This window comes from Melanaphis sacchari, unplaced genomic scaffold (assembly GCF_002803265.2).
Source record: "Melanaphis sacchari strain LSU unplaced genomic scaffold, SCAv2.0 Contig25_pilon_pilon, whole genome shotgun sequence".
Lineage (NCBI taxonomy): Eukaryota > Metazoa > Arthropoda > Insecta > Hemiptera > Aphididae > Melanaphis > Melanaphis sacchari.
This window is the reverse complement of record NW_020271133.1, coordinates 1,416,931-1,437,632: the sequence shown is the minus strand read 5'-3', so window position 1 is coordinate 1,437,632 and position 20,702 is coordinate 1,416,931. Positions and strand designations below refer to the sequence as shown.

At 29.6% G+C, this 20,702-nt stretch overlaps 1 protein-coding gene across 2 annotated transcripts; it reads left to right on the top strand.

Moving 5' to 3' along the window:
* Positions 1 to 2,024: 2,024 nt before the first annotated feature.
* Positions 2,025 to 19,905, top strand: LOC112595176 (homeobox protein 2-like). Of its 2 annotated transcripts, XM_025340291.1 has the most exons (6): positions 2,026 to 2,354; positions 2,601 to 3,180; positions 4,090 to 4,524; positions 11,095 to 11,628; positions 14,377 to 14,930; positions 19,381 to 19,905. In XM_025340291.1, exons 2-6 carry the CDS (start codon positions 2,649 to 2,651, stop codon positions 19,849 to 19,851), a joined length of 2,526 nt encoding a protein of 841 aa, XP_025196076.1. In that variant the 5' UTR covers positions 2,026 to 2,354; positions 2,601 to 2,648; the 3' UTR covers positions 19,852 to 19,905. The 2 variants fall into 2 exon arrangements, with proteins under 2 accessions (XP_025196078.1, XP_025196076.1); XM_025340293.1 differs by having other exon boundaries at positions 2,025 to 3,180; positions 4,117 to 4,524.
* Positions 19,906 to 20,702: the final 797 nt, after the last annotated feature.

Below are 20,702 nucleotides of genomic sequence, written 5' to 3'. Positions count from 1 at the left end.
GACTGAAATTTAGGTGTCTAGTCTGAACCTATTAGGTATTTAGATATGATAGTTTATAACGTGACTAGTGTAAGTACATTTATACGTAATTTACACTTACGCCAATTCTACAGATTTAATATATATATTATATGTGTTTATTTTTTATAAGCCTACTGATGTGAATAACTATATAATTAATACATTATTATTTATTATATACCTATTATATTATACTGTTGGGTATTTTTATAATTTATGGGTTGTTAAATTTCGGATAAAGAAGTATTTAAAATGAGAAAGTTAGTTCGATAAACAAAAAGGCGAGTTCAAAAATATTTTAATACTTTTTCAGTCGTTTTATCAAAAACTTTTAACGTTTAGAATTTATATAGTTAGTTAATTAAAAACTTATTCAAAAAGTAGCCATGTATTATGTAGTTTATCGTTTTTTATAACATTATTCTACAATTTAAAATTTTAACCGACTTTATATAATACGATTTAATTTATTAAATCATGTAGTTTTAAAAATTGATAATAAACATGTTTTGAAAATATAAGATTTTAGTAAACTAATGGTTTTAAGAAGAAACTAATTTAAAAAAATTAACACTGACAAATTGAACGCGGTATTTTTAGAAATGATAAAATCTGTAGATCTACTTATTGTGTTTTTTATTTATTCTTGTGGTATTAATTTAATGTAGGAACTTCAAACTTTTTAGGATAATTATTATTCAATAGCTTGAACAGTTTTAATTTATTAAGTACATAATTATTTTTATCACCACGTGCATGTATCAAATCGTGTAATTTATTATTATTATAAATTGTTCAACATAAATATTAAATACTACACTACACACAATATACAACACGCTTATATAGTCATATACACATATACGGCTATATACATGTATAAAATATAAATGTACATTATATATATTGCCGTCATGCGCACACACTATATTTTAGTATACAGCTATTGCTCTTTTCCCTAACCTCTACCACCCTCTTTTTGCCCATTTACTGTCGTTTATCGGTTTTCCCCTTCCATACTCTTTTTCATAGCGTCAAAAACAGCAGCGTAATCTTCTATCCCCATATTCCTCAGTTTTCTATTCTAAATCTCTATTCTAATATGCAATCCCATCGTATTTTTTATTTTATTTTTTTTTTTTTTTGTCATGTACGGTCTTTTCGCTGCCAGCCAGCAGTCGAGCTGACATTCGAGAAAAGCCGAAGGGCAATGTACGACAGAACGTTGATTCAATATTTTTCAACCAAATAGAGTATAATAATATTTATGTCAAAAAAATATTTTTCTCGTTTTGTTTTATAAAAATTCATAGTATACACACTTTCTATTGGGACAAAAACAAATCACTATATTTTATAATGTAGGTTGTAAATTATGGATAAAATTTATTCTTTTGGAGTTTATGAGGAGCTCGCGTACATTCAAGCTACACGTATATTTTCTTATTTGTTTAATGTTAGTTTTGATTGGTTTAAAACATAATATATCTATATAATATTATATTTTTTCCATTTATATAAATTATGTATAAATATATTACATATTATACTTATATGTACAAATAAAATTATAATTTACAATATGATTGTTAGTTCAAGTTTTTGTTTTTGTAAGATGTATTATACCTATAATAAATACATAAACTATACAATGAAGTGATTTTTTTTTTTACCCCAAATACTTAAATCGATTAGGTACCTTATATTTACACTCGGTGGTATTATCTCATTATTATTATTAAAGGCCGTCATTTTTTCTCTTGCTATTATCGTCATTCGTTTTCCACTGTGGGACGTGGGGTAGCTAACTGCAGCTTGGCGGAGGTAACCTGGGCGTGACGCCTGCTCTCTCGAGGCACGCCCATAGGAGCAATAGCAGCAATGGCCGACCATACTCGACAATTATCGTCAGTACAGCATCCCTCATCTCACTCTACCCGTTGGCATCCACTTCATCCCCTTCTATTGCTTAAAGGGGATGCAGGAGTAAGTTGACTGAGAGGAAAAACAATGATGGTGGTGGCCAAAAACATTAAGGCCGAGAGAAGACCACCGCCGTTTACCGCCAGTGTCATAATCAGTGCGAAATCAGCCGCCGTTGTTGTATTATCATATATATAATATTTTAACATTATTGATAATAACAAGAAAAATAATTTTAATAATAATAATACTAATAATAATAGAGTTGTTGTGTGTATAATTATGTATTATAGAGTTTACTGTTAGTAGCTGTGCAGTTAATAGTTTTCCAGTGTGGTGAATAAATGTGTATCATGCAATTAAGGATAATGTTGGATGTTCCTTATGCACCAGAAGAATAAAATAAAAAGGTTTTTTATTTATTATTATTTATTTTTTATTATCTTACAATGGTATATATTAGCCACCGTTATATAATATATATATATAAATATATATTATTTTATATTATATTGTGAAATACGTGTGAAAATGTTGCGAAACAAAAGTATTGGCACGCGATTCTTACGGTGGTAACAGCATCTTTGATCATCAAATAGTCTTACCTTCGATGTATATTCATTACTAAAATAAATTTAAAATCATTTTCTATATAGATATATTTATTGGTATTTCATACATTTGGTTTTTATAAAACTAATTTAATGGAGAATACTACTTCTACCGCATTTACAATTGATAATCAATCGCCAAATAAAAATAACGAATTGAAAAATGGGGATAATATCGAAGATTGTCAACAACAGCATCAAAGACGGCAACGGAATACCGGAAATGGCCGGTGGTGTACCAGCAGCGTTCGATCACGGTCCTCTACATCATTTCTCATACACAATTTACTTATATCTTGTTCGGGTGATGCTAGTGACGTGCAAGCAAATATATCTCCTCCATCACTCCCGCTGGTTGAACAAGATAATGACAATGACGACACTAGTAATAATAGTAGCAGCAGTGAAAGCAAAAGTAGAAGTTGTAGTCCACAAGAGATACAACTATCATCCCCCGTAATGGACGTTAAAGAAGAAAAAGAAGACGTTAACGGAATGTTCGATGCAGAACACTATAGAATTAAGAGACGAAAATGCACAATTCCTTTTAGAAGAAGAACAGCTAAGAAAAAAGAAAGCATCAGTACTAATGTTAGCGGTGATAGTGATGATGAAAAAGAAGAAAGTAAGACAATAATATTTTAAAATTTTATAAAGATAGTTATGCGATTAACACCATAATTTGTTTATTTATGAATGAGTATAAAAATTAACAGATTTAAGTATATTATAATCATACTCGAGAAAATTTTTATTTATTAATATGTAAGTACCAATTTAATTAATTAGTTTAAAATAACAAAAAAAAAAAAAAAAATTGTTTCGTATTGTTGAATTGGGCGCAACTGTACAAGTAAGCTCATAATATTAATTATGTTTTAAAGATTCATTTAATTTCTATAAAACAATAATAGGATTTAAAAAAAAAAAAAATTAAACCATATACACCCAATTGTTATTTATTTACTATCTATTTTTGATAGGTATTTTCATAATTTAAAGCATGGATTGTGATTTGCAAATCATGTACGTTGTTGTTTGATACATGTGAAAGCTATAAATCATTATTTAATTTTAAAACATATAATATTAATTTAATATTTTATTTTATATAGAAATTAACAATATATTAAGTTAACCGTATATACCTATTTAGAAAACAATAAAATCAGATTATCTGGCAGATATACGCATTATTATAGTTATTATTTATTACTTATTGCTTTTAGTAGTACCTATAGGTATTTTGTAACTATTTTTTCCAACATATATTTTTAAATTTAGTAATAACTGAACATATACCTTCAAGAAATAATGAAAATATTACATTATTTTTAATTATAATTAGGTAGTTTTGTTATAAAAAATAATTTTTACTAAATATATTTAAATACCCATGTATAATTTTCGTAATGGTAGTTACTTATTTCCATGATGTACCTTTAAATCTTCAAACCTTTTATTGTTTGTTTATTTTTTATCATCAACACATGTATTACTAAATTTATTAATTTATTGACATTAATGTTAACAGCTGATAAAGAATCGGCATCACTAAAAGTTTCAGAAGAAGATTCACAAATGCAGTCAATGCAATCCCAACCACCACCTATTTCGATATACCTATCAACAACTATGAATCATCAACATCAACTATCTGCCCAACAAACATCAACTCAAACACCTACTCTAACGTCAACCACGCCGGTATCGTCGTTAAACTTCAGTGTAAACGCCATTCTTAGTGGCGGAGGATGTTCTAATGGGCGAAGCAATAGTACTAGTAGTAACTGTAGCACCGGAAGCAATGGAAGTAATGGGTCCAATGGTTTCGGATTCGGTGGAAAAATGGTGCCACACCAACAAAATATTTATGACACTGGTCAACAGCACAATCAACACCTGGCTTCCGCTGCTTTTTTGCGAATTACAGCGGCGGCCGCTGCAGCTTCCGCTTCGTCGCCATCTGGTAAGTTTAATTTTCCATCACCACAGTAATAAAAACTTTAATGGAGTACAATAGTTTTCAAACAGATAAATAAATATGACAACATATCGTTAAATATAAAATAAGTGGTTGCTATTTTTATAGCGACCACTTATTCAGCGATTCAGCGAAAAATGATAATAGTAAAAGTTGTGCGTAACGAATTCGTCGGTAATAAAACATATTACATTTTGGTATTGAATAAATAATATAGTTGTAATTTATAATTAATAATATTGATATAGGTAAGTAAAGTGAAAAATTTACTACACTGGGAAGGCATAAAATAAAAATAAAAAAGTTAAAAATATAAATATCTTTATTTTGGATATTCTTGTAGTAGATAGTCGACAACGTAATACATATCATTATATAATATAGTTTAATTTTCACATTTAAACAGCTTTTTATTTTAAACAATATAAAAATATGAATGCTTAGTATTATAAATAGGGTCTGTACGTGCAATGATATTGAAGTATATTATTATTATGATGATAATGGGTGGGACTGTGTTCGATCTTCTTTTTTTTTTCTTTTGCTATAACTTTCATTTTTTCTTATTCCCAAACGGGTGGAAAGGTGGCATGTTCTCAAATTTATAGCATTAGCCGTTTAGTGCTGTCATTCACAGCCCTTTTCGCACATTTATCTCACTCTATACATAATAATAAAAAAAAACTTATCACAACAACTGTAACAATCATTATTATTATTATTGTAACACAGTTATTCACAGTTATATTTACGTACGAATTAAATGCAAAATCTTTATTTGAAAAACTAACCAATAATATTAATTTATTAGTTAAATATCACAATAAAAAATTATAATTTTCTTAGTTCAAGAGTCTTACATTTATAATGTATACCTACGTCATTTTTATTTATTACGATTTTTTGTCAATGACATGGATATATAATAAGATATGCTATAATAGTAAACACTGCACATCTAGCTATTAACACTATTAACACTAAACACTAAACACTTCTCTGTTTACTTTTATGTACATCGTTACATTCGTACTATTGTGTGCAATGTAAAATCGATTATTTCACTTGAAACATTTGCAACATAATATAAACACAGCTGAAATAACGCTATTGTAGCTCTTTAGTACCTACAAATAGTAACATAAAACTACTTATACAAAATGTTTCAACTACGGTTTAGCTGACTATATTGTATAATATATATATATGTGTGTGTGCTGTTCGTCAATCGATCTTTGTATAGAGTTACACTGCATGAACGACGCGAAACACCGCGATTATTATAAAGTAAACACTAGAAAAACGAAATATGATTCGCTGACATTTCTATTTATGCCATAGGTCTATTATACTAGTAAGTGTGTGTATTTAATGTTAAGGTACACAATATATTCTTATGTACTACATATTTATTTGAGTAAAAAATTGAATAATAATTTAAATAATATATACCTACCTAAATAGGTACTATACGTAGTATATTAGCATAAAATATTACATGCAAATCATGGATTCAATTTACTTGGAAAAATACACATTATAATACGTAGATATACATTGTAATCATTATATAAAGTGTATAAGTTATTTATATGTGTACCTATACTAACGTAAGAATATGTTATTGTAAATGGTGCAAGTTCATTAAAACTAATAATTGAATAATCATTAAATTTAATTACCTTAAAATTATGATTTGTATTTATGCTGAATTCAGTTAATTATTAATTAATAATAGCGGTATTTAGAGGGAAACACATCTTTATTTATTTTATCATTTGTACCTGTATCGCATGGAGGCATATAATACATTATACAATATGCATATCATATATTAACATTAAACATAGCAGTGCTCAAACATTCAAGCTCAGTGTTGACTTGCTTATAACAACATAATATTAAAAATCGAAAAAGTCGCATTCTGATAAATAATACTAAGTTATCATCGAGTAGGGTGTTTAAATTTTAATTTTACGATAATTGCGTAATTGATTCTAAGCGAAGGATACTGCGAGTAGTCTAGCATTTTATTCTAAGGATAGTAATTAATTTGCAGCTGCCTATTTACTGAGTGATAAGGAAATGAATTCCTTGACTTACATTTTGTAACTACCAATTGTTTGAAATAACATTATACTTATAAGTTATAATACGTTATTTTATTAATTTTCTAATATTAATTAAAACTAAATAGGCTGGACTTGTTATCATGCCATCGCCTGCAAGAAGAAATCAGTATATATAGATAGTTAGGACCATTGAAGTACTTTATCTTAAAAAAATAAAATTATATCATAATATAATTAACAAATGTGATACACACAATTGAATTATAGTTAATTATAATTTGTATTAATACATAAACCAAAAAAAAATTTACAAAAAAGTTTACATTTTCTACAAATAAATCGAAAAAAAAACAAATTAAAAAAATTTAATAACGTCTAGCAAATGTTAATTTGAATATTTGGTTGAAATCTCCGCGTTTATTCATTAATTTTAAATTACAATAAAAAACAAAAAAAATTAATTTTGTCAAAAACTAGTATTTGTATACGGAATATATATTTCCGCTTTATTCCCGCTGTTTTTGTCAATCATAATAATAATTAAAAAATTTTTTTTATCAAAACCACTTTCAAAGCAAAAGATTGAAGAGCATTTTATTCTCAAAATAAAAAACAAAAATCAATCCTATGCGTATCATGTTTTGATTATTCATATAACATATTTCTTTTTTACACCAGTAAAATATCGCTCTATTCAGAATTTAAAATGAAAATATATCCACGGGGTTACCATTAAATATTTTCAATATAAGGTTTGACGTGTATAGTGATGTAATGTTTATTTCCTGGAAATTTCTGTATTATCGAATGTCATGGATCAAGTACAAAATACATATACATAATATAAAAAGGTAGGAATAAACTATATACTCATATATCAAGTATAACAGTCACAAATAATATTCTCCTATTTCATTTTGATAGTATAAGACAATTGACTTTAATATTGACCATTTACAAATATTTTATTTGCTATATTGTACGTCCTATACTACACATTGGATGAAACTAACCCTGTAAAATTACTTTACACTATTAAATAATTAGAGATTTACAGAGATTAAATGGGTTTATATATTTAGGTACGTGATTCAATTTAATTATATATAGGTAGGTGCACATTATTTGTACAATTTAAAAAGTGAAAACTTAAAAAAAGTTTTACAAAGTATACAAAACTCTCTTTGTATCTTTGATAAGTAATTAAGTACATAATATTGTAATAAAATTCGTTTAAAATATGGTAATCAATCGCCGAAATTGCCTATCTGTTAATATACGAGTACTTATAATTAATTATTTGCTTATAAAATAGTATGATATTTAACCATTGATAATATAAGAAAATTTCAAAATCTCAAAGAGCTGTAATACATTTTAAAATTTAGAGGTTTATATTTTGGCCTGCAGGCGAGTTGTGCACTAAATACTGAATTGTATATTGGTTTTTTTTAGGTTTCATGAATATCTCTTAATTTTTTCAGGTTACGTGAATTTCGTAAATATAACTTATATTTAAAACTTAATAAAACAGTTGGACACAACTCGTGTGCTGACATTTTAGTCGGGACATAACTCTTTAACTAAGATATTTTGATTGTTTTGATATTTTATTCATCATTACAGTATTTACATAATATTCCATTATAAGCAATAATTATTTTGCATGAGAACAATTTACTCAATTATTATAATGACTGAATTTGATTTCCTTTAATATTTATAACTATTTTTGTTTTGATATTATGTTCTTAATCGATATTATTAAGTAGACATTAAATATATAATTGTTTATAAATTGTAATGTTTATTACTATTTTCTCCTAAACAGATGATCGTATTGAAATACCATGTAGGTACCTACATAACATGGGTATTTTAACGAATGTAAGTTTATCGAAATTTATCAATTTTAGATTAGGCTTAGATTTATTTGATATTTTAAATCTTTAATTATCGGTTATTGATTGCTTTTTGTTTAATACTGTTCATATTTTCCTCATTAAAAAAACGTCAAATATGTTCATAAAAAACTAGAGTAATCCATTTTAATTTCACTGTAAAAATCGACAACTCAGTTCTGTTATTACGACTATCGGAAGTTAATACTGCGTAATATTGTGTTCGGACAATTTTGTTAGCTGTAAAACAAGATAATATAAATAGGACTGCCGAAGAAAACTTATAATAGATACATAAATGATAAAACGTAATAATAGCCAACAAACCAATCCCCCCCCCCAAACACGCATAAGCAATTTAGTTACGTTTTTATTTAGTTTTACATATTTTTCATAACATTTACAAAATACATATTCCTTAAGTACCTACATAATTTTGTTCTGTGATCTAACCCACATTTTAGTTTATTCGATAAAATCCTATAGATAATACTCCATGGAAAAGTCTCAACAGTTTTTCTTTTGATGGTAAATTCCAGATTTCCTAGCAGAAAACTGTGCGCGTTACAGGGAATTGATTTGTTGTTTAAGTCTTGTTTCGCTTTTATGCGCTTTACATTTTGAGTTTTTTTGAACGGCCTTACTTATATTATTTTGCAGTCTTCGCTATATCACTATATTATGATGTAGAAATAATACACACTGCGTTGTCACATGTCGCAATAAAAAAATAGAATATACCGGAAAATCGTGCATAAGTAGACACGATAATCTATAACAGTACAGTTTACCCGATCAGTGTAGGTATAATGGTACCCGATCAGTATGCACAATATAATTTATTTACAAATTAGTACTTATTATCAGCGTAGAAATAGTATTTCCATATTATAATATCAAAATCATCCGACAACGACACTGACCCAGAATCAGTGGCACCGAATCATATAAATTTAAGTAAAGTAAAATAAAAATATTCACACACACACTCACCCACCACTGAGGATAATGTTGTCTACCTCTAATAACTAAAAACTTTAGTTATTTATTTAATTATTTAGTTTAAGAGTATATTGTGTAATGTAAAAACAAAAACACATATACAAATAAAATCACACACCCTCTTTATTATACAGTACCTAGTTAACACGAACTCGGTTAACACAAATAATTGGATAACACGAACCTATTTTTCAGTCCCGAAAAATACATATACTTTAAGAGAGGTTTATCTTTATTTTCTCGGTTTACGCGAATTTTTTGATTAACACGAAACTCGAACAAAATTTACAAACCATAATGTCATTTTTTGATTAGCACGAACAGAAAAATTCCATTTTCTATTTTTATTTTATTACTCGTATATCATTTAATCTTTATTACAGCTATATTATGTAAGTAGTTTTATCGTTGCCTTATCTTATCCCTCTTATTACCTACGTATTATAAACATCATATTTGTGCAATCTGGTTTGGTACAAATCGCTCTCGTTCAAATCAATTTTTCTATCGATCAGTTTTAAATTGATTTTGTTAGTTATTTTTTTTTTAAATTTAAATGCAATGTACAATAATAATTTTAATATATTTCTTGTTTGCACGATACAATTTAGTATGTATTTAATATTTACGTGTAATTAATAATTTAAATAGATAAAAGTAATAAAATAAAATAAAATAAAAAATGTAAAATATATATGAATGATTGGAAAGTGTGTTTCTGAATTTATGTTTCTACAATTTAACGAAATCTTATGTTTATATATTTTCTTATTGTAATTTTTTTCGTTACTACAGTATGAACTAATTTTATTAATATTAGTGTTGGATTATTAAACCGTACGAAAAATAATGTAATAATTTGTACTATTATATTATTGTACATTATATAAGTACTATTGTACTTTAATAGGCGTACCTATTTGATTTAAACTACTCTGATAACTCGAATTCGTTCGTGTAAGTATAAATCGTTTAACGCTAAACGCATACAAATTCGTGTTAAACGTATCGGTTTACACGAATTTTTTTAATACGAACCGGTCATTTTGCGGTCCCGTCGAGTTCGTGTAAACGAGGGAGTACTGTACATGGAACGATCCGTTGATCGTTCTGGGCCAGAACTACTGTCTATACTTGAAATCGTGCTTTGAATACGTATAAGTATATTCAGAGCCGGCGCGAGCTATTTTGCCGCCCTGGGCTAAATTATAAATGCCGCCCTATTAAAACTAAATAAATAAAAAAATTAAACGATCATATTATGATACAAATTATGCAATAATATTGATTTATCTAAAAACATTTATTTTCATAGTCATAATATTTTCGTCGTAAACATAAAATTAAAATATAAAATGGTCTTCACATAACACACAGCTGATATAAATAAACTAATAATATCAACACAATTATTATAAAATCGCAAAAGTTTTAGCTGAAATGCCGCCCATGGGTATTTAGACGAAAATTGCCGCCCTCAGCTTTCGCCCAGGTCGCCCCTGCCTTCCGCCGGCCCCGAGCATATTCGAGTGCATATATTTTTTTTATCAAACGGTATGTCATCGTTGCGATTTTCGCAGGTTCCATGTTTTACCATCACCATCATCTCGCTTCAGTCGCTGCACTTCACCATCACCAGCAGCAACGACAACAACAGCAATTACACCAAAACCGAGTACACCCGGCGACCTGCGGCAGTCCGTCGCCGACGCCTCCGCCGTCTTGTCTGCCGGCTGTCGCATCGAACACGCCGCCGTCCACTTGTACCTTCTTGACGGACGCCACCAGCACGCTGACCACGGCACCGCAACCGGCGCAACCTCTCCGGACCATCGCCAAGCCGATCGCGCGCAGGCCCGCCAACGCCGCGCACCCGAACGCGGGCTCCAACGGCAGTGTCCACAACTCGGCATTGCTGCCGCTGGCCGCCGCCGCGAATTTGGCGTCCAACGGTCCGTCGAGCGGCAGCGGCGGCGGCGGCGGCGGCGGTGGTGGCGGTCTGGCGAATAACGCCAATGACAGTGCTGGTGGCGGAGGCGGCGGCGGTGGCGGCGCAAATGTCTGCAACTCAACCGCACTGTCGAATACGTCCATTTCGTCTTCCTCTACTGCCGGTAATTACAGCACATTATCATAATTATTTCTTATGTAGAGATTAATTATTATAATACATTGTGTTCAACATTTCAACGTATAATCACTTGCTATATTATAACATAACAGTATAATAATAATAATATAATACAGTCGTATCCATTATGCTGTATGTGTATATCATAATATTGTAATATATATATATATGTGTGTAAGCTACTGCTGGGCCCACAACGTCAGACCGTACGAAATGATTAATTGCGCTTGAATTTCGTTTAAAGTAATTTGTAATCTTTACCGTTAATGATGTATAGTGAATCATATAAAGCTGCACAGCGACGATGGCGGCATATAGGCATTTATATAGTAGGTAGTATAGAGTTTATACATATATATTATATATATATATAACAGAAAGTTTGTTGTTTCTGTTAGTATAGTTTGTTAGTATAACTTTACAGAAAAAAAAAAAATAAATAAATAAATAAAATAAAAAACTAATAATAATAATATAATTTCCCGTTGACCCGGAAAAATGTTTTTCTCAAATGGGTTGATCCTTTCGGAGGTGCCAAAAAACATGCCTCGTATAATAATCATTAATTATAAAATAAAATCGAGAGAGTTAGCCGCGGCGGTGAACGCGGATGTTGCACGGTTGCTAACAATAATAATTTCTCTCAAAAATTATTATACCACCTACACCCTATTGTATTTACGGCCACGATATACATATTATTATATAAATATATATATATATAGGTACCTATTATTTCATTACTTATATCGTTGATATAAAGTTTGAACACAGTAAATCAAAAGCAGACTAGCAATATGCGATCTACGCGGAAATGTTTTTGACGAATGATACCACGCGTTAAAATAGATCGTTAAACGCATTCGCGTACGTCGTAAACACAAGCTCGTATACAGTCGCGTCTACAGCGACTGGTCGACACGTGCCGTCGACCTCCGTTCGACTGAAATGTCATCGGCAGCACATGCATCACAACGATGTATACATATAAGCACCAACTAACAACAATTATTATTCGTATAATCATATAATATTATATATATATATATATATATTTTATTATGACATTGCATTTTAAACGACCATAATCGTTGGTCTAATCGCCGTGTATTATTTATTATTTCATATTTGTTCTGTTTATGTATAAATAAATAAATATATATATACATATATACATGCATACGAATACGATTTACCTATTATAAAAGAAAAACAAATAAATAAAATAATCAATAAAATTATAACGAGAACCCGGGAGTTGTATAAGAGAGTATAATAAATATAGAGACGAATTTGAGAAGAATGGAAAAATAAAGAAAATAATATAGAATGCGCGAACAAGAGAAATAACCGACTTCACCCCGTCCCGGCGCAGTGTAATCGAGTGCTGTGATTCCGACCACTCCTCTCCGCTCCGACATCACTGTTGTTCTAATACACCTCCCCAGTACCGCCAGCAAACTCATTCGCCGCCGCCAACCCCTGGGCGAACCTGTCAAACGCACGCGCTACACACTACCCTCAGCACTACCCTTGTTTTCCCATCTCTCTTTTCCACTCACTTATTATAATATATTTAATAATCCAATGCAGCCGCAAAAAAGGGACCCTTCCGTCGTATTCTTCTTACTATTGAAGTCAGTTGCACACACTGCCCACCGATTAGTGTTGTTGTCGTTATTAGCGTCTGTTGCACCGGATTGCATTTCTGTTTTTTTTTTTCATACATATATAATATAGTATATGTATTTCATCGACCCTTTCTTTATACAATAATAAAAAATAATAATAATAAATAATTAAAAATCATCTACTATATAACACAGGCGATAGCCATGTAACATTTTGCGGCCCGGCACATAATATCATAGATCCGTGACTAAAATGCGTATAATACTTGAATTATTTTAAGGATAAAAATTATTATTATTATTATTATTATTGCAACACGTGCTGTTGGCGGAGCGAATATTGTCGCCCTGCTCTTTGCTGCAATGTGGCGTCGACGTAACGCAGTAATAATCATAATAAGATGAGAAGGTAACAGCTGTAGCTGCTTATATTATTATTAACACCGTCACTGTGGTTATTTATTATTATTTATTTATACACTGAATAGTTGGGTTAAACAATAGTAATACTTCGGAAAATGAAGCTTTGCAGACTTGCAGTTTATTCGCTCTCTCAGGCTGCTCGTCAACATACTTTAAAAAAGGAAAACGTTATGTCTCGTGTACATATTGATAAATCCTATAAAAAAAAAAAAAAAAAATGAATAAAATGTGTTATCTCTTCATATAATACTGTTGTTGAACTACTTACAATAACCTAATTAAATGCTCCTTATCAGATAATTGGATTGTAATAGGCACTTGGATTTTTTTTTAACTCTTTAAATCGTATTTAATATACACAAAATAAATTCATAAAACCAATTATAACTTCTGCCATAAAAAATAACAGCTGTTGATTTGATTAACTTTATAATAACAAATTTATTTTTTATGATGCTAATATAAAATGTAGATATGAATTCATATTTTTAGTTTCTTACTTTAAAAATACATTAGACCTTAAATTGTGTTATTGTTTTTTATTAAGTTAATAATTACAACTTTGCTAATTAAATTAATAATTTTGGTTTTTGGGAAATATATTAAATAATCGTTTATAACGACACGTTAATATCATACTGGTTATAAGTATTTTCTTTTTTTACAAATATGTTTAGGTACAGGACGACCTAATGGCTCTGGAACAAACAGATTCCCTATAGTACACCCTCAGTACAATTATCGTCATCATTTAGCTCATCAACATCCTCATACTCATCATGAAATCCTCATGATGCAATCTCGATCAAATGGAGTCTCTAGCTCCAATAACGGAACTTCTAACTCTATGGCTGCTGTTCCTCCGTCGCCTTTTTCATCTTCTACCACGTGGCCTTATAGTGCGGGACCCAGTGCAAACGGAGGAGGATCTGTACATATAACCGGAACAAATGCACATCATCATAGAATTACGCCATTACATCATCATCAGCATCACCCGTCAGCAACAACCATGCTATTAATGAGCACCAACAACAACACTTTGAACGTGATGAACGGAGTAGTGGTCGGTGGAAATAACAGGGGAAAACCACGGAGAGGCATGATGCGACGGGCCGTGTTCTCTGATGCGCAACGAAAGGGCTTGGAACGTCGGTTTCAGGTGCAAAAGTACATCAGCAAACCGGATAGAAAGCGATTGGCCGACAAGTTATCGTTAAAAGATTCACAGGTAATATAAAATAAACATTTATACGTTTTATTTATTTTCTATAAAACAGTTAGTAATATTTTATTTAGTACCTATGTATAATACTATAATATTATTCAACTAAACATTTATTTTTGGCAAAGTGAAGATTTCTTGTCAGAAATCTATGTATTGCTTCAGTCATTAAATTTTTTAACTATGAATATGTGTTTATTTTTCCTTGAGAATAATTTAATTATTAAAGCATCAAAGAAAATATTTTACTCAATTATTATTAGTCTGTGCGTGCACAAATATTATTAATTATAATATAATATAAGTAAAGAGTCGAATTGACCAATCATTGTCATAATTGTTGTGGTCAGTAGGTATTTTGTTAAATTTAAACTATTTAATGGTTAAACTTGACATTTATAATATACGAGTAGTCATATAGGTACTTTTATATGAGTACAAACGTTTGCGTTCTAGCTCTATAGATTTATAAAATGTTCTATAGTAATAACTAATAATTCTTGTTCTGTGAAAAAATTATTGTTATTTTAACGCAGTGTCGTGGTACACCGTATATGGTTTTCATAAATTTTCGTATAGTAATTTCACTATTTTAGAAAATAATTATTGACTCTATAACTGTGTACAAATATTCAAAAGTTAATACAAAGTCTAGAAAGTTAAATGGATGTAAGTTAAGTGGAAGTTTAAAGGATATGATAAATATTAAATTACCTATGACATAGTTATCTTAGAAAAAATGTATTACATATAAACGAAACATGATGAGTACTCCTATGTCGTATTATACCGTATTAAGTTCTAAATAAACTTTATTTAAATTAGTATATTTCTTTTACGGTGAAAATTACCTTATTCCTAAAATAGCATTTATTTACATCTTTATTCGTGTATTCATATGGATAACTAATGAATATAATATATTATAAAATAAACATACTAAGAAAAAAAAATGAGAGATAAATAATAATCTGTTAAAAATAATAATGACACTAATGATATCGATAATAAATAATAATAAGAATAATAATAATAATGAAAACAAGTATGAATGAAAAGTCGGTTTATAAATTCAGATCAATTCGATGGCGTTTGTAATTGCATTGGTAAATGGTAATGTTCTTCTAATTGCTGTTTTATTATCTTATTGAACAGTATTTTATAATGTGAGAAATAGTTTGAACGTCCTTTATTATAATTTATTCAACACGCAAATTTTGTAGTCTAAAATTTTCGATAAGTTAAAATTCTTTTCATATCTTTTAACTTGAGTTACCTACTCAAGCATTATCTGTATATCTAAATTAGTGTAAGTATATGCTTATGTACTTACAAAATGATGATGATCAACATTGAAAAAAATAAAATTATGCTTGCGAACATTGTCTATAGCCACAAGCAAATGCAAATTACTGTATAACAAAAAATATAATTGTATTAGTTTGTATAAAAATATAGACGATTTATATGAACAGAAAAACAATTTAAGTAATATAATGCTAGAGTTGTGTGATTTATATTGTAAACAATTTTATTGTAATATTGGATGTAACAAATTATCGAAAATTCAATGCTCGACTTGGGGAGGACGCAGGGTGATGGAGTACCCCAACTAATTTTTCAGAAATTTTAGCGTACCTCTATACTTATATTTTTAAGGGGAACATACGGGACGCTGCATCATTCTGCAATTTTATCAAAATGCACATGTTAACATCATAATTTTTCTCACCATAGATAATTATCTTTAATCATATTTCATAACTTACAGACCGTGATAACTTATATAATATATTATCAGTTACCACTGTTATCATTATTTACTAATTTTTAATATCAATTATCATATAGATTTAAAGATTATTATTTTTAAATTTAATTTTATAAGTCTAAACTGTCTTATTTTCTACTACTTGAATAGTACCTTAATTAATTGATATTTGTTATCTTATGTTATGTAAAAATATACAACTGTTTTTGTGTTGATACGATGGTTGAAAAAAAGAAATCACAAAGTGATATATTTTCATTTTTAAAAAACAGATGAAACAAGTAGTCAATAGTACTCAGATCCTCAGTAACTTATTAAAATTTTATATTTAGTGTTACTTTTAAGTTTGTTGTTACATTTTATAAGGTATAACTGTAATATACAATATAGTATTTACAGTAATTTTTTTTAAATTGATAATTAATAAATATTTTTATGTTTTAAAAAGCGTATTAGGGGGTGTGAGGGCGTAGTCCCCACAGTTCAATAACATTTAAAAAGTGATGGGGACGCTCTTTATTTTAAAGTTAACAGAGTCCCTCTACTTAAATTTTGCCAAGTCGAGCACTACGAAAACTAATTATTAAATTAAACGACACTAAAAGATACGCCCTATATTTTCACAAGGCTAAATTATGTTTATCTTACTTAAACAAATACTTTAAAAACAGACCCATCACTAGTATACTTACGGCGACTATAAGTATAACTATTATGACTTTGGAATGAAACGATTAAGTATTGATCTTACAGTTACAATTATAAAATTAATTTTAAGTTTGGAAATAAATCAAGAGATACTTTTTGATTGTGATAATATTATTTATATTAGATGACAATTAATATTTAATAGATTTAGGCACACACTATAAGTCTTTTTTAAAAAAATATGTAGGTGCCAGTTGATACTTATTGTGCTTTTAAAACGAACAATGTGTTAAAATAAATAGCGTATTTGAAACTTGTTCAATACATTGATAACAACAACAAATCCTAATATCCTATATCTTTTTTGGATAAGTTATACATACACACTATTATAGAACTCCACGTATGCACATAATGTAAATCATTGAGTAGTGATGAGAGGAGGGAGGGAGTAAACATTTACAAAACAAGATGGGTTTTAATCCCACTCAAAATTGTTTTCGAGAGTTTGTAACGAATCCTACCTTTTTAAATTTTAAATATAAACAAAATTTAAAATTCAATAAAAGCAAATATATACAAATGAATATAAGTATTTACGGCGAATAAAATTGTGCCGTTTTTACCAACAACCGTCTTGGACGGTTTGGAACTTGATAGGTACTCATCGCATAGACGACAATATAATATACAAATATACGATATAATAAATTGTAAGTAAAGGTCACTTTAAAGTATAAATATTTATTTTATATTAGTCGGAGGATGGAAAATACAAAAATGCGCTGCATCATGTAACTTTTAAATAATGTTTTTATACTACGAACAGTCGGGGCGCGTGTAGGAAGTCAAGTTTCTCAATTGCTTAGATTGTTCATTGTTCAAACTCCCTAATAATTAGAAAATCAATAATGCGCTTGTATAACATAAGTCAATACCTATAAAACATATTATGGTAAAATATACACGATTATTGTAAATCGTTTAATGACGTGAGCTGAGTACATCAATGTCGTCTATATAAACTATGAAAAAGTATACCCACTTATCTTATAAACTGTAATCATATTTCATTTTACTTAACTATTGTTATAGTTGCATAAACCTTGAGCTAAGACTAAAGATTAAAATTAAGATTAATTAATCTCAGTGCATGATATACGAGTACGGAGGTCGGAGTGATACATTTAATGTAAAGCACTAATATTTTTGAAAATTTTTCTTTTGCATAATTTTAATTCATTAAAAAACAAAATTTTCACTTTTTTTTATAGTTTAATTTCTTGAGTTTTGTTTTGTTTTGAATGACAACATACATGTTTTATTTCATTTTAATATAAGCAGAATATTATTCGGGATATTTTGGTCTATACAAATCAAATTTTGGACAAGTATAGTTTATTAGTTATAATACTTACAATGTTTAAGTATCTGAGTTAAAATGAACAAAGTAATGTGCCAACATATTACACTTGTATCCTTTGCAAAGAATATGGGTAATTCTTATATCATATTACTATACTCCGCTCATCAAAACGTTTATATAATACTCGTAATTCATAAGCTACTCGCGCGTCCAAAATTTGATTTTTATACATGGAAGTAATATGCTTTGGAATAAGGAATTATAAATGCATATTTTCGTTAAAAAAGTAAGACAATTAAAAAATGATGATGGTAGAAAATAGTGGAAAATATATTTTTCTAGAAAAACGTTGTTTTTTTAAGATTTAAAATTGTGTAAAGAATATATTTTTCAAAACGGTAAACGGATTACCTCCGGTATAATAAAGATTGACCGCCGATAATATCATTAAGTTACTTGGATTTGAATTTAATTTAGTTTCATTATATAATATTGGGACAGTGATCATATAATATTGTCTACGTGTGTGATGGGACATTCAAGTTTGAAATTGTTATAAGGTTGATTTCGTTATTTTCTCATAAACGATATGAATCCTCGGGCGGTGGGTGAGGGACGGAGGGTTCGGGCGTAAATTTCCTGGCTGAAAATGTATTTCGTTCTGTGTACAGGTAAAGATATGGTTCCAAAACCGTCGGATGAAGTGGCGCAACACCAAGGAACGGGAACTGCTGGCGGCCGGCACGGGTTGTCGCGAACAGACTTTGCCGACGAAAAACAACCCCAACCCGGACCTGAGCGACGTGACTACGACGTCCACGGCGACGTCCAACAGCGGCTCGTTGCCGGCTTCGTCGACGGTCACCGCGACAACGCCGACCGCGGGATCCGGAGGAGCGACAACTTCGGCGACACCGGCATCGGTAGCCGGCCAACAGGACAAAAAAAATGCCAACGGTACGAAAAATCACCATCAGCATCCACATCACCATCAGCAGCAGCAGCAGCAGCATCATTCGGTCCAACAGAAACAGATACCTCAGAAGAAGATCAACGTGGCTGTGGATCAGATGCTGTTGAACAGGGGCGGCAGCGGTGGTGCAGGCGGGCCACTAGTAGTCAGGCAACAGCAAGTGTTGTAGTGAAATAACGATAACGATAATAATGATAAATACTAATAATAAAAATAATATTAAAAATACAGTAATTATAATTATAAAATATAAAATAATCGTAATATATGATACGTATGTATTATACATATAATATATATAATAACAGTGATATACTGGTTTATTATATATACATTGATATTGTTGTATTACTTTATACATTAATATATTATAATGTACATGCATGTATAAACCACTTTATTATAATAATTTATTATATACCTATATACACACCTAATGCATTAATAATAATAATAATAATAATAATAATATACGTGCTATGACTAATAAAAATTTCCCATACCGAAATCGTTGTTTGACCGCTTTTTTTTTTTTTAGTGTCGTTTTCCGATATTCTGACAGACTGCAGCTGTAAATAATAATATGATACGTCAAAACGTACAGCAGCGATGATGGTCGTATCGTGTGTATATTATACGACGAGTACGCATTATATAATATATGTAATGAACACAATGGGAAAAATCAATTATCGCATAGATTTTCCGTATAATAGAGTACTGCTATTATGAATTTTTATTTTTACCGTCATTATTATTACATCCGTATACCATTTTTTTGCCCTTTAAATTTCCGCACAATCAAAGGACCGCACGTTTTGTATATAGTACAATTATGTGTATATATTGTTAAGGTACTATTGAATGGTGAAAAATGCGAACACAACATTTAGAAAAGTGAATTAAGGGGCGGAAAAAAATAACCAATAATAAAACATAATATTTTATATAGTTGTTGGCGAATAATACCCGTTGAGTCGGTTGACAAACGAACGTTAACGCGGGAGGGAGCGAAAAAAA